This window comes from Porites lutea, chromosome 10 (genome assembly GCF_958299795.1).
Source record: "Porites lutea chromosome 10, jaPorLute2.1, whole genome shotgun sequence".
Taxonomy (NCBI): Eukaryota; Metazoa; Cnidaria; class Anthozoa; order Scleractinia; family Poritidae; genus Porites; species Porites lutea.
The window spans coordinates 27849983-27865845 of NC_133210.1; the positions used below are offsets into that span (position 1 = coordinate 27849983).

Sequence of the window (15863 nt, forward strand, 5' to 3'; positions counted from 1 at the left end):
AATAACAAACCAAAAAAAACAGGGGTTTTGTGAAAAAATAAAATCCAAAAGTACCCCTAAAAAGTAACAGAATCTAGCTTTGTGGGCATGTAGGAAATTAATTTTAATGCCTAAGAGGCACCAAAAATTACTTGAGAAACAAAATAATTCCCACCCAACCTTACAGGCCCCTAACAGATACCACTGAAGCTCTAAACAAGTGTCATTTTAGACTTTAGGTCCCTAGGTATGCACTTGCCGAGTACCAACCCACAAATCTTACTGCCTAAAATAGTATGATGAGCAGCTGGTCAATTTTATCAGGAAACATCTCCCTCCTGTCCTCCTGACCAATTTCTACACCTTTTTCTAATAATTTTCTTTTACCTATGTTATAGTTTCCAACAGTTGTGAGTTGACAAAGAAAACGTTGAACTCCATTCTTTTTCAAGTTTATTAGAAGAGATTAATTAACAAGGTTTGAAAGTGAGCATTTTAAATCAACCTCATTACTTAACCAAAAACACAAACTTAATTCTTCTGCACAAAAGGTAAGGATTTAATTATCATATGGTTTAAAAAGGAGCATGACACCTACCTTCATAATGAGGCCATTGTTCAAACACAAATGGATCCTTCAACATGTTGGACACAAGAGAAGCTGCCATTATGCATGCATGACTTTCCCAAGAATTTTCTGCAGGGTTGTTACCATCAGCAAAGTGAGAAATACCTTTTACAATCACCCATTCAATCTTAAGATCATGTGCTGCAGCAAAAAGGCCTGGAAAAAACAACAACAAATCATTAAAAATTCAAGATGCAAACAGATCTACCAGTGAGCATCACAGCCAGGGTTGATCAAGATGTGACAACATAAACAATATTATTCACCATGCAAACAGGTAGGCAGAAAATGGTAACAGTGATTTTAAAAGGCAGATATAAATCAGCATATTTAAAAAATTAAAAAAAAAAACAGGACAAACAAACAAAAAAACAGCTTATGCATTAGGATGTTAATAGAATTTAACTATCCTTTTGTATTTTATCCAAAGGAAAACACTACTTAAACTACTGTTCTTCAATCAATTTTTTATGCATAATTTAGTATAAAAAATACAGCAAGTTACACAAACATAGACATCATTGTCCAAACATAGAATAGATCTTAAAAGATCAGATTGAAAACTGGATCACAAAGGATCATAACCAGCACCCATTTACACACCTGGATGGCGAGGGACAGTGAATCAAAGTTTCTTGTCCAAGGAAACAGCACAAAGTGCAGCAAGGCCTTAACCTGGACCCTCTAGATCTAAAGTTTGAGATGTACACCACGGGCCACCACTCCTCTCGTAAGAAAATGTAACAAGAGAAGAATGATGCCATTTAACAGGGAATAAATATCTTACCTTCACCACCAAATGCAAACGCAGTAGCTTCAGTAAAATGAGACACGTTTTGCTCTTTAGCACTGACTGGGTTTATGCCACTTAAAATCTCCCCATTACAGCAGACCTGAACTTTATAATCTTCTGGATTTCTTAATGGAGGAATCCAACCATGATCTGCAGGCCTGACGAGGCGCAAAATATCTCTACTCACTGGGGTTTTGAATGATTCAGTTGTAAGCTTAGAGGATACCACCACATCACCTAGCTGTAACTTGGTGACTTCTGGGTTCAACCCACCGCAGCAGCCAACATAGAAAACAGCTTTGGGTCTCAGTTCCAACACGGCATTCTTAACAGTGAGCAGCGGGCCATCTGGAGCAGAAGAGCCTTCAGAACATGTCATCAAAGCAACTTTTAGGGGCACATCTCCATTTTCACCCATGTTCCCAAAGTACACATATCCAAGGTTCTTGTGGTAGCTTTTAATGGCATTTCTTAAGTATGCATAACAGGCTAAGAACTCACAGTCATCCACTGTCAACAAAAGAATGTCGATTGGAAGATGGACTTCTTTCCAAGGTTTGAATGTGTTAGGAAGATCACTTTTCTTGGGAAGTTCTAGGGTGAGTGAAGGTGGAACATCTGCCATATTCTTATGAGCACTATCTCCTTTTCCTATTAAGCTCTTGGTGCTGTGCCATGGTGTCTCGATTAACAATTTCCCTAAAGTGTCAAAAAGTAAGATCACAAATTGAATTAAAGTTCCACAATGTTAGAAAGATAAGATTGTTAACAAAAATCTCTTCCTCTCACAGATATGTTCTGTTAAACCTCCTGTAACTATACACCCTTAGGACCAGAAAGTGTGTTTGCTTAGCAAAGGCATCCACTAAGGGCCATTCCTCTCAAAAAGAACCTATGTAGACTGACTTCCCTCTCAGTGAAATTCAAGAGGAAACACCACCAACTGGTTAGCTCAGTTGGTAGAGCACCGGACTGCCTTGTGGCAGGTCTCCGGTTCGAGCGCCAGACCAGACCAACACTCAGGAGAACATGCTGCCTTTGCAATGACACCTGCAATGGTAAGATGTTCCTGTCTTCTCGGATAGGGACAATAAATCATAGGCCACGTCTCCTGCATCTTCAATGTTATATAGCCTGCAACTAAAAAGTTAAAGAACCCACACACTTGTCGTAAAGAGTATGGCACGGAGTTCCCAGTCTAGTGGTCTGGCCTTGTTTCACGGGTTGGTACTTCACACAGGGTTAACCTCATTGCACCTTTCCCCCCTTTGGACAGAATTGTCCACGAAAAATGAGTATGAGTATGAATAGGTCAGTTGCATGATGACGTCATTTCACTACAACTACCAGCATCCCTCAGTTTGTTGTTTTCTTGTGCAAATTAGGACTATTGTTTATTAAACCTCTGTGGGATAGAGAAAATTAAATAAGAAAGCAAAAATAAAAGGAATTCTGGAAGTTGTAGTGAAATGTTGTCAACGTGAAAATGGCCTTAGATTCCTACCTAGTCTTAAGGATCGATTTTAGGTTCATTATTGTTTTTGTTATATACATTAATGACTTGTGTAATGTGTCAAAGGCCATGGATTTCATACTTTTTGCCGATGATACCAACATTATTTTTTCCTCATAACGACCCAGATCAACTGATGTAAATTGTGAATAACGAATTGAAGAAACTATCAAGCTGGTTTCAGGCTAATAAGCTTTCTATTAACATAAAAAAATCACATTTTATTCTATTTAACACAAAACAAAACAGGCAAAAACTTGACTTACATTTTTCAATTAATGATCGATATTGAAATTCAGATTGTGTAAATGAAGTTCTGTTCTTGGGAGTTATACTGGATGAACACTTATTTTGGAAATCTCAAATACAGAACGTAGCAAGAAAAGTCTCAAAATCAGTAGGCATTATTTAAAAATCAAGTTTCTGCCTTAATAAGACCTCTTTATGTATTCTCTATTATAGTTTAGTTTATCCTTATTTACATCAGAAACGGGTTATTAGAATAGTTTCCAGAAGTTCTTTTGATTCACGTGCCAATCCTATTTTTGGAAGCTTACGAATTCTAAAAGTTAAAGATATTATCAAACTCCAAATAGGTAAAGTTACATGTACCTTCTTCCAGTTTCAATGACATGTTTTTGCTTAACTGTGATGTACATTCACATAACACTAGAAGTAAGAACTCCTTCCGTTTGCCCTACTGCATAACAAATGTAAGGAAATTTTCACTTCGTTTTCAAGGGCCCAAAATATGTACTTCCCTTAGCTCTGAAATTCAGAATGATGCTGCTTTGTTTAGTTCTAAACTTAAGTCATTTTTTCTTGGTATAAACACACTTAAGCTCTCCTAATGCTAGTGTGTAGTTTTTCGCTTCTTTCACTTTTTTTTTTCTCCTTTATTCTTGCATTATTTTTTCTCACCTTTTCTTTCTCGTTTTTGCACTTACACGTGCAGCCTTTTCTATTTTTATCCTAATTAATGATGATTTTCTATGTTCCAAAAAAATTGTGTGTACTTAGAGTTAAATTGCAGATGTCAGTATTGTAATTATTAATTAGATAACATAAATTTAAAGGTGGCCCTAAAAACCTGTGGTAGGGCGTTTTTTTGTTTTTGTTTTTTTTTTTTCAGGGAAAGGGAAAAAAAAGAACTCCTGATACGTTTACTTTACGAGTCGTCTGCCACCCCCTAATTAAGGTGTCTGTCAACAATTGTGTTATCGTGTCAGATTTTACCGGAAATTCAAGTGGTTTGCGACAAATGCAGCTATTATTGAAATTTATTTATCTACTTTCCAGTCAAGCGGTGAATGCAGTTAAGTTCATACAGTAGTTGTCAACAAAAACATCACAGATTTTAAAGACCAAGTTAGTGATGTTGTTATTGCGAATCTGCCTTATCGGTGCCGTGTGATACCTTCGTTCAAACCGTCACATCAAACAAATTAATAATTCAATGAAAACAGTAGTGGAGCAATAGAATTCTGTATTTACTGGAAGTGGCCAAAAGTATGGGAACTGATTCTGTGGCAACAAATCTTTCCTGGTCTTTCATCTGTTTGCAAAAAGGCAAGTTTAAAATTGTCATAATATTATTTTTTTACACACTTTCATGCAGCTGAACTTGATCGGAAATCAAAGAAAACAATTCTACCTGGTACTAGCAAGAAAGCGTAAAAGAAGAAATGGCTGACATCCATACTGGTGACAAGTAACAACGCGTCCTCATCTCAGCTGTCAAGTCTTTCTCTGTTCATTCTTTACTTGATTCATTAAAAGAAGTACGGTTTTTTTCTTTTAAGACCTAGCTTTAAAACCTGAGCTTGCCGTTAAAAGAATTCCTCGATCATCTTGTGGTTTAATTCTGTCATGAAGAGACGAAAGTGACAAAACCAATCCAATAGCTCCGGAAGTCAGATATGTTGCTTGACCAGTCGGTGCAGGGCTCTGAAGGATCTTTTGTTTTTTGACCAATCAGACAAAAGTCTAGATGCTGGACTATGGGCAGACGACGAGTAAACTAAATGTATCAGGCATCCGTCCTTTTGTGAAAATCACAACATTACTATGGGTTGCATCTAAGCGTGGACACGAGACAAAAAAACATGTTCTAACAGAAGGGTGCCAGACATGATGTGTTTTTCTGCCAAACATTTGAAGTTTGACAGCTGTTAAAGCAAACTGTCGCACCAAAGGTAAGTAGTTTATATGTTTTTGACCAGCTCATTCTATTTATATTTCATTTTCTCAACTTTCAGGCATCTTTATTACTCAGAAACAGCATACTTTCCTCCAGAAATTATTCTTTATGCCTAAGAACTTTTGCAAAGAATATTTTGTTCGGCAAAAACAAATTAATTTGACAACAGCTGCCTACTCCAAACTTCGATAAAGTTTGCAACGGACGGTAAGTGAGAATAAGTTACAAGATATTTGCATTTCTTTCCCATCCCATTACCTTACTTCTGGTTATTTGCTTCGAACTCCCAATAACTCGAACTGTTTTTGATTTCCCTTGAAGGTTCAAGTTATCAGGAGTCGACTGTATGATGGGTGCAAATTTAATACCACTCTCTTAAAGTATCCTTTACCAATTTATCCTCAAAATTTTACAATTTTGTTCAATTTGTACAGCCGAAATAAAATTCAAAGAAAAATGCAATGTAGCAAGCACTCTTGCATATTGAGGAACTGTTTCTCTCTATGCTACACTCAGTAAAAATCATTTACTTAGTCATCATGCACTGTTTCATTAGAGGTTGTTGCCAAGTTTACAAAACCTAAAGCAAAAATTATTTCTTCAATAACACTGACATTCTTTTCCCTTATGTTTTACATATCTCTATCACTGAGAATTTGTTCATTTTTTGTCTGCAATTAAATAGCAGGAGTACTAGAATTTGTTGACAGCAGAATTATTTTTTTAAATTCAACTTTGTGAATAAGCATTTTGTGCACATGCAGTACAGTAAAACTAGTTTATTCTCCTAAATGTTTTGTTTAGGCAACATGCACTTCTCCATGCTGCTCACTAAGTTTATTTTAAACAATTTCCAATATTTTGCTCTTCCCCTTCAAGGAACATCTCAACTTCGTTTTTAATGTCAGCAAATTAGCTGAGGTCCAAAATCTCTAATAATTTTCCTGCCAGCAAATTGCCAGGATATTTTTGAGGACTAACAAAAGCAAAGTCTTCCATTCTACTTATATGACACATCACATAAAAGAGAACTCAGACTGTAGAGAAATACCATTTTAGATTGGTATAATAATATTGTTAGAGAATACCTTTGTTCGTTAAAATGAAATTAATTCCATCAGTAGTCTGTCACTCCAAGTCATGCCAACTGTCTCAGTCAACCATGCAGTTTCACTGAAATAAATGGCAAAAAGTAAGGCAGTGCATGGGGTAGGTTGGGGATATGATTGTCTGTGTTGGCCTTGGGGTGGGGCATTAAAATGATCTTGTTCTCCCGGGGGAGGGGATATTTGAATCTTTTTTTGTTCGACATGCTCTAGGATCAACTAAACATTTAATAAATTGCTGTATCAAAGTAAACAGAGGCTCTATTTTCAAAACGGAAAACTCTATCAGGTTGAAAACGTTCAGAGAGGTTTAATTTTGTCTTTTAAGGCCCATTGCCAACCTTGATGCATTGCGCCAGAAAACAGAGTTCCCTGACTTTTTAAAAAATTCCCTGACTTTTCCCTGACCTTGAAAAATTTTTATTTTTCCCTGACCATAGCGACCTGATAAAACTTATCAGCACTAGGAAATTTTTGTGCATTTGACTGGAATGATTTGCTCGTGGGCAAGGAATTTCACAACAAATTTTTGAAAAATGTCAAATCTCCACACCATGCCCTGCCTCCCCCCTCCTCCCCCACACTGCCTTTACATTGATAGGTAATGCGGTCCCTTTTCAACTTATTCGGGGTAGGGATATTTGGTCACACATGGTACATTTTTGTCGGGGATTAACCATAATTCGAATTTTAATAAATTTTGACTTACACATTATCAGGACATAACAAATCAATATTTTTGATACTCGATTAAAATAGATAGTAATCAATCAAAATCAATTACAATTTATTGATTAATATTGAAAGTTGATGGAAATCGATTGGTCAAGTTTTTGTGATCATCGATTTTATCGATTTCTGCAATTAAATGATCATTTTAACGGTTTTGATTGCTAAATATCGAAAAGATAAAAATGGGCGAAGCCGAGTTCGTTGATTCGTTTTTCTGTTGCGTTTAGTCCACCATCACTCGCTAGAACTGATAAACAGCAACTCGTAACTGATATTAAACTCAATAAACATATCCATAACACTTTATTTGCTTTCTTGATATCGACCCTACAAATTTTTATGTCACTACAGGGTACTCAGGGGTATTGCATCTGCTCAAATCGATAGGAAACACAACCACAAGAGCAATAATGTAACGTGACTCGTGTCATTTTCCGTCACGATGTCATGCTCCTTTCAAGAATGCAGAACTAATATAAGAAAGTTCTCCATCAGTTTCCAAGGTCCTAAATTTTTTAACTCTTTTAGTTTTGAAATTCAAAATTTAACAAGTACCGCTTCCTTTTGCTGTAAACTGAAAGCATTCCTCATATCATAAATAGTAATTTATATATATTATATATGTAATTTTTTTTGTTGTTGTTTTTACCCTTGCTCTTTTATTTTCATTTTTTTGTTCTATTTGTCATTTCACTTTTTTTAGCCTAGAACTATGATTAGTACGACTATCTAATATATTTATTTTAAGATTTACTGTAGCTCTGCCATTGATTTTCCCATGTGTAATTAACTGAGGGAGCCCATTCCTTATAAGCCCAGTGGCTTCTCTTGGGCTTCCTCGCCATTAGAGTTTAAATAATTAGATTTTATTTGATTTGTACAATTTATGGCAAACAAAACAATAAACAAAAAATAAACAAAACAAATCTTTAGTTCTACCACTCAAGAAGTCAACAGATGTACCGCTCACTAGTTCAGTTTGGAATGTTAAAAAAAATGGGGGACTCTAGCCAAATTTGTGATTATCCATTTTTATCCATTATTATAACCAAACCAATCAATCGACAAATATCGAGTATTTATCGAGTACTATCGACTAATCGATTACGTTTTCAATTTATTACGTCCTGATAAAGGTCTGCATTAACTGGTTTTTAACACCAAGTGGGTCCAATAAAAGGCCACTTCCGCTAAGAGGTCACGTGACCAATGCTTCCTTTAAAGAATGAGTTGGAATCTTGCTGATGCCAAAGATTGACAGAGGACATAAAAATTGCCTCACACCCAAAATTTGAGAGGAAACGCATTTAAGGTGGCTGAACACAGTTTTGGCAGTTTGTGAGCGTATATCATTTGCCAAATCATGGCAAGAGAAAGGTTGCAGCTCACAAGCTGAAACTTGGCAGGTGAAAAATATACTGATGAAAGATTCTGATTGACAAGTAAAATTTGACGTTTTCGTAGTTTCCATGGCAACATGAACGACTGAATACACCCTTAAAATTTCACTTTTGTTCAGTTTACATAAAATTCGCTCATTAGGTTTTCCTATAAACTTGCACACAGCTTACTGTAACTAATCATTACCATTTGAAACTTATTTGATCAAATTTTAACAGACGGACTTTTCGATAATCAATAATATAATTATATCGTAATTACTAAATGTGTCACGAAATTCGTTTGTTCAACTTCCATTTTCAAGTTTTCATTATCTAAAATACGATAAAAGTAAAAATTCTGCCAAATATCACAAAATTTTAATAAGTAGATTTTGAGAAATCGTCTTCTGTGTACCATTGCTTTTTCGCTGCCATGTTTGTTTGTCTAATTAAAAACACGCGCGGTCACGCGAGTTACCGCTGACCGCCCGCAAAACTGTGTTCAGCCACCTTAAGGGAAATATTTTATGGCACTTTGATTTTTCAACAAAGTAGTATCATTTGTATTGGCCAACATGTTGGAGGGCATACTCTTGCCCTCCAACATGGTGGCCAAAACTACGTTTTGCTTATATCTTGTTAAACGTTTGATAGTGACGCTCAGATGTGCTGTAAACGTTCCCACATCAACTTTTCAACATTTTCCTTGAAGTTTAAGTGCAAAAATTGTGTTCAGAAAGAGGAAATTCATAATTTTAAACATCACATTTTGGTCACGTGACCAGCTAAGAACTTACTCATTTTAAGAAAATGGTGCAGGTTTGAAAAACCAAATCACTATTATTTTGTTGAAGATATGACCCACTAATCGTTTCTTGAAGAAAAAATCATACAACTTTCATTTTCATGAAAACGATGTCACATGACCTCTTAGTGCAAATGGCCTATTCACATTATTATTCCACTATTATGTCATTTTACCATATAAGGTCAAGAGAACAAGCAAAATACGAGGCCGCAATATACCGTAGTGTCCTGGTTTAACCGGTTTACAACAGGGCGAATACCCGCGGATGCAAAAGGAGCAACTGTGGCTGACCGAATCAGGATGTTTTGGATACTCTCATAAGAAAATAGAAGCCAAAATACCATTTTTCTTTTGCAGAAAAATAATTAACCTCTCATTCAATGGTTTGGCGTATAATACGCGCGAACATTTTGCTAATTGTTAACGTCATTCTCACAGACAGAATCAGGATGTCTCTGAATACTCTTACCAAAAAGTAGAAGCCAATTGCCAGATATTTTTTTTTTTGTAGTGGAATAATAAAACTCTTATTCGATGGTTTAGCATATATACGAGCGGACATTTTGGGCTTTTACTTCGGGTAGAAGAGCACAGAACGCGTCATCAGAATGGAATGGGCAAAAGAGAAACATTATCGTTAATTTATGACAAATGTATGCAACCAGGTAGTCTTAATAGAGACAAACTTATGCATTGACGTGAACGCACTACAATGTCTTGTCACGGTAGAATCGAGTACTTTTAGTTGCTAACTTTGGAAGTGTGGAAATGTGGAAATGTGGAAGTATGTCCTCACTGTCTTAATTTATCTAATAACTCTGGAAGTGTGGAAGTGTGGAAATGTGGAAATATGTCTTCCTTAATTGTCTTTGTCTAATAACTCTGGAAGTCTGGAAGTGTGGAAATGTGGAAGTATGTCTTCAATGTCTTTGTCTAATAACTCTGGAAGTGTGGAAATGTGGAAATGTGGAAATATGTCTTCTATGTCTTTATCTAATAACTCTGGAAGTGTGGAAATGTGGAAATATGTCTTCCTTAATTGTCTTTGTCTAATAACTCTGGAAGTCTGGAAGTCTGGAAATGTGGAAATGTGGAAGTATGTCTTCAATGTCTTTGTCTAATAACTCTGGAAGTGTGGAAATGTGAAAGTGTGGAAGTGTGGAAATGTGGAAATGTGGAAATGTGGAAATATGTCTTCTATGTCTTTATCTAATAACTCTGGAAGTGTGGAAATGTGGAAATGTGGAAATATGTCTTCCTTAATTGTCTTTGTCTAATAACTCTGGAAGTCTGGAAGTCTGGAAATGTGGAAATGTGGAAATGTGGAAGTATGTCTTCAATGTCTTTGTCTAATAACTCTGGAAGTGTGGAAATGTGAAAGTGTGGAAGTGTGGAAATGTGGAAATGTGGAAATGTGGAAATATGTCTTCTATGTCTTTATCTAATAACTCTGGAAGTGTGGAAATGTGGAAATGTGGAAATATGTATTCCTTAATTGGAAGTGGAAGTGTGGAAATGTGGAAATATGTCTTCCTTAATTGTCTTTGTCTAATAACTCTGGAAGTCTGGAAGTGTGGAAATGTGGAAATGTGGAAATGTGGAAGTATGTCTTCTATGTCTTTATCTAATAACTCTGGAAGTGTGGAAATGTGGAAATGTGGAAATATGTCTTCCTTAATTGTCTTTGTCTAATAACTCTGGAAGTCTGGAAGTCTGGAAATGTGGAAATGTGGAAATATGTCTTCATTGTCTTTGTCTAATAACTCTGGAAGTAAGGAAATGTGGAAATGTGGAAATATGTCGGCAATGTCTTTATCTAATAACTCTGACGTGTGGAAATGTTGAAATGTGCCTCCATTGTCTTTATCTATTAACACCGGATGTGTGGACGTGTGGAGAAATGTGTCTTCATCACTAACTCTGGAAGTGTGGAAACCTGGAAATGTGTCTTGTTTGTTTTAATCTAATAACTCTGAAAGTGTGGAAATCTGGAAATGTGTCTGGGATGATTTGGGAATTAAAAATAGGACTGGCGCACGACGAAATGACTGGCGTTACTTCCGATTGCTGTCAATCGCAAGACGGTGACATTGCTTGTTTCAGCTCACCGCCCGGACGCATATTTTTGTAGTTGTTTGTTCGGGAGGAAAATGGACGGCCTTTTTGTACAGAATGTGACTGTTGCGGGTTTGGCTTTCAAAAAATACGATTGGCGACCAAGTAAGCACGAGGATGTGCTTCAGTAAGGATTTTGAAGCTCTTTGCACTATCAACTTTTAAAAAAACGCATAAAAAAGAGGTACGAAAAAAACATTATGGTAGTTTGCATTTCACCGTGCTTAAGATTATGCACCTTGGTCCGATAAAATGTGTCTCACTTAGGATTTTTTTCATCCAAGTCTGTTTTTCGAGACTAACATGTCTGAATTTGTTTTTTTCTGTGAAACACACAACACGGATTTTTGATGTACGTAAGGATTACCGAGTAAGGTCACGCCGAATGCATTTACAACCCAATGTGACTTTCTTTTAGGTAAGGTTCTTTGAAATGTATTTAAAGTTATCCATGTACATGTATATCCTTTTTAGCAAGTTGCAGTCTGTACCTCTAAGATCAAACGATTTAAAACTTAGTCGTTACTACATATATTTACGTCAGTCCGCAGACAAATATCACAAAATAATTTTATATCTTCCAAATGACGATGAACTATCAAAATACTAAAAGAAGTAAAATGTCGACACCCTACGCTGTGACCACATCTCGTCGTCGCTTTCTTTATGGCTTTAACTGATCTCTTTTCACTATCGTTCACATTATTTGGCCTGGCATTTAATATATGTTACAAAATGCGACCTCGTACTGTGAAAGTAATATTCAAATTTCTTAAGGTGATCATAAGTAAAACAAAATCTAATATAAAAGGCCAGTACACATTATGCCTAATTAAGTAATCGTACAGGTAGTTTGTGTACAGCCCGGCCCCCTCCCTTAGAATAAAACTGTTTTTCTGTCACAAGCGCCTTTCAAATATCTTCTGCTTACTTTTAATTTAAAACAAAACAAAAAAAAAATATCGATTTAAATGGTTACAATAAATTTGTAAATGAACTTCGTGTTGTCTGATTTTGTTAATCAATCCAACTCGTATCATTACAGAGCGAAGCAGTCCTATCACCATAATTTATGTAATTTATACAAATCCTAATGAGACTCTTTCGGAAACTTTCAGTCAATTTCACTGGTAAGGACCTTAAAGTTAAACAAAGTAGGTTATACTCGACTGGTTTTTTCCAGTTAATAGATAATTTCAAATTGAGCCTGTAAGTATAAGAAACCTATGTACATTTCAGTCCATAGTCACATGATCTCAAAAATGGCATTCATCAAAATCCCTACATGCCACATCAGTATAATATTATTTAGCATTTTCAGATATTCCCTCCCAATTTAAGAACAGAGTAGAATTTTTCAAGCTCTCCTTATTGTAAAGAAATTTTCTTTGCAATTGTGTGGGATTCAGGCTGTTGGTCAGTTTGATTGGAGCACTTTCGCTCTGAAAATTTTTATTTTAGAGAAGGTGTAAATGTTGGTATCGACAACTATCTGGTGGCAAGATCCAGGGAATTAACCAAAAAGCTTTATACCAAAAGCTGGTAAGCCTGTAATAAAATCAGTCAACCATCATGAATTAGATAGCTAACAAATGACGTGTTTGCTAGTGATGAAATCATTCATTATTGAGTCCCTAATTTTCCTTGTTTTGAGTCAGGTAACCCTGAATCTCCCTTGATAGTCTTGCTTTGGCGATCAGACCATCCTTCTTACTATTGGGGAGGTTCATATCTTGGAAAAGGAAACACTCCTCGTACTGCTCTTTGCTGAGAGTAGTATTTTGAGACAGGGCAGTGTCTGTTACATGGTCAGGTGGGTTTTTAACAAAAGCAACAGTCCTTTCCAAGGTGACTGTCTCTCCAATTCCAGCTCTGGCCAAGTCTGACATAGCGTCTTTCACAACAGCTGGAGTCCATACCACTCTCGTTTTAGAGGAGGCACATGCCCTGAGATTGGAGACTGTACAGACTGGTCCTGGAAAACTGACAATCTTGTCTATCAGGCTATCTTGACCCTCCACTTCCTCATCCAACATGATCTGAAGAAAAACATAATGATGTTCTTAATGGAAACATACAGATATATATATATATTATATATATATATATATATATATATATACATTTTTTATCAGAACAAGAAACCATGGTGGGCTAATGAACATGATGCATAGTTTCATTTTGTCAGGCCTTTCACCAAAATCTCTATTTGCCAGATATGTGCAATAAGTAGAAAGGGAATTGAAGTTCTGGGAAATTTTTGCGTTCGAGTTTTCTTCCATGTTATATGGAAGTAGCCAGGGATCATGTTCACGGGTGGTGCAAAAAACTCTGCTCCCCAGTCCATGTAATATCCCCATGGACTACCCTTATAGACTATCCCAAAATGGACTATCCTGCTGGAGTTGAGTGATTAGGGTCAGGAAACTGAGGAAATTAGGTTTCATTCAGAGTGGTTTTACTGGAAAACGGACCTGAAATCAAGTCAGCCCCCAGTCCCAGTCGAGAGGAGTATGAAATGAAAATATATGGGCAGAAAAACAAAATAAATGACATTATTCCTACCTTGTCTATTTCTTTCGGCGTTGTGGACGCCACATTGTGAAAGATGAAAAGATGCGCTTAACAATTTGATAATTTAACGCGTAAGTCAGAACTAAACACTTGAATTTCGCGCAAAACTTAGTAAATTTAATTTCGCGCCATTCTTTGCTATATGAAATTCCGCGCACAAATTTAGTAATGTTATTTTGGCGCCATTTCTGTTTGCATGAAATTTCCCGCCCTAAGTTTGCTACAAAATTATCTTTGCGCCATTTCTGTTTGCATGAAATTTGGCGCCAACACTTGGTGATATATTAATCGACCGCTATTGTTGCATTGCATCAAAATCGAGCGCTACTTTTTCTTGCAACCACAAAACCATCATAAAAAGGAATGAGTAACAATGTAATGTACCTGCATAAATCCGCCTATCGCTAGGCTAGATCGTTCGATCTCTTGCCTGGAGTTACTACTCCCAGTGTTGATGTATATCGAGTCTCCGTCGAACAATCTACAGAGTGTACCGCACTCCCTCTCCAAATGTATGTGTCTCAGAGTGTCCTCCATTTCCTCGTTCATCAGCAGGCCCACACCACCATTCTGAAGGAGATGCTGTCGCAGGCCAACTTCGGTAAATTTGTCTAGAAGGAGACACGCCGCTGACTTGCTTTCTACGTAGGAAACGGGTTGCTTACAACCGAATGAGAAACATTGATTCTTCCCGCCCGATGGTGGACAAATGCCCAGGGTGAAAAGCGCTAGGTTTTCACTGTACGTTGTGGTCATTTGGAGCTTACAAAGACCAAGAAGGGACGAAACTGTTGGAAGGATCGACATGAACATAAGTTCCTTCGTTGCCCCTTGTGCGTTTGAGAATTTTTCTAACCATTCACTGAAGTAAGGAGGAGATACCTCATCCCAAGGAAGAAGCACCTCTGCTGCCTTGACAGCCACTTCGTTAATTCGCTGGTCGTCCACAATCTTACTTAAGCGCCTTCGTTTGTTGGGTAAACCGATACTCGGTGGTGATCTCCGCGTAGCCATCTTGCAAGTTTTGAAATTCGGCGGGAGAAATCCCCCTTTTAAAATGGAAATGTTCAATCCCAGAAGACCACACAAGCATCTTCGTTTCCAGGGCTGTTCTGTTTTACCGCCACGACTGGAAAGGAAATGAAAATGGGAACCCACACCCCGCGACGCCTTACCTTCTCTTCTTCCCCTAAAGAATTCTTTAGAATCGCATTCACGTAGGCCTCTGAAACGGTACATTTCTCTATAAAAAGTAAACGAATTTCAATTTTAAAGAAATACATTTTCTGGCCCTTCTCGTGCATTCTCTTTTGTTCACCGTTTCGTATTTTATTCCCTCTTGAATAACGTCAAAACCAAGTACAGTTCCCTTTTTTTCTTTGTTTTCCTTCTTTTTGCTCGGCCGGCCTCGAAAGGAAACGCCCTCTTTTAAAAATGGGCTCGTTTTTTTTTTTTTCTTCACGGAGAAATCGCACTCTGGTGTCTTCAGCGCGCGCGAAAGATATGAGGGCATGCTAAAAATAGATCAGCGAACTAAAGCAGTGCAGAGCGTATGGCTACTTGCCTGCCTGAGCTGGGTAAAGCCATGTCTTTAATAGCTGTATAGAACTCGGTGGTCGCAAAATGGAATTCTGTCATTTCCTATACGCGAAATCCTTACATGAGTAAGTAGTAGTACAGTTATTCATGAACTTACAATAAGAGACGGTGAGAGTACATTTGGAACTGTTCAGTTGCATTACAGACCTTACGAGACCAATTTACTAACAAACTCTTCAGAGTGAGAAGATCTCGTAAGGTAGAGAGCTACAAACGGAATTGTGTTTTCATCAACTCAAGAGTCTTCTTGAATATATTAGGAGCTTAGTTGCTTTACAGGAGAAGCAACGACGAAAAGACAAAGCGTACTGCAATGACCTTTTGTCTTTATACATTGTGGTTCTTTGAATTTGTATTGATTTCATTGATTTTATCTTTCTTTGTTTCTACTATGTTCTCAGCTACTCTAAAATTACTGCAATGCAATACGCATA

At 36.9% G+C, this 15863-nt stretch overlaps 2 protein-coding genes across 2 annotated transcripts in view; both read right to left on the reverse strand.

Moving 5' to 3' along the window:
* The window catches only part of LOC140949512 (uncharacterized), a 188174-nt gene that overhangs the window by 40956 nt on the left and 131355 nt on the right, over window positions 1-15863 (reverse strand). The window lies entirely within an intron of this gene.
* LOC140950811 (NLR family CARD domain-containing protein 4-like) overlaps window positions 1-15863 on the reverse strand; it is a 39633-nt gene that overhangs the window by 8192 nt on the left and 15578 nt on the right. The window contains exons 5-7 of the mRNA XM_073400033.1: window positions 6202-6286; window positions 1395-2099; window positions 578-763 (exon numbers count right to left, since the gene is read on the reverse strand). Of these exons, the coding sequence (XP_073256134.1) occupies window positions 578-763; window positions 1395-2025 (817 nt within the window). The 5' untranslated portion in view covers window positions 2026-2099; window positions 6202-6286. The remainder of the gene's footprint in view (window positions 1-577; window positions 764-1394; window positions 2100-6201; window positions 6287-15863) is intronic.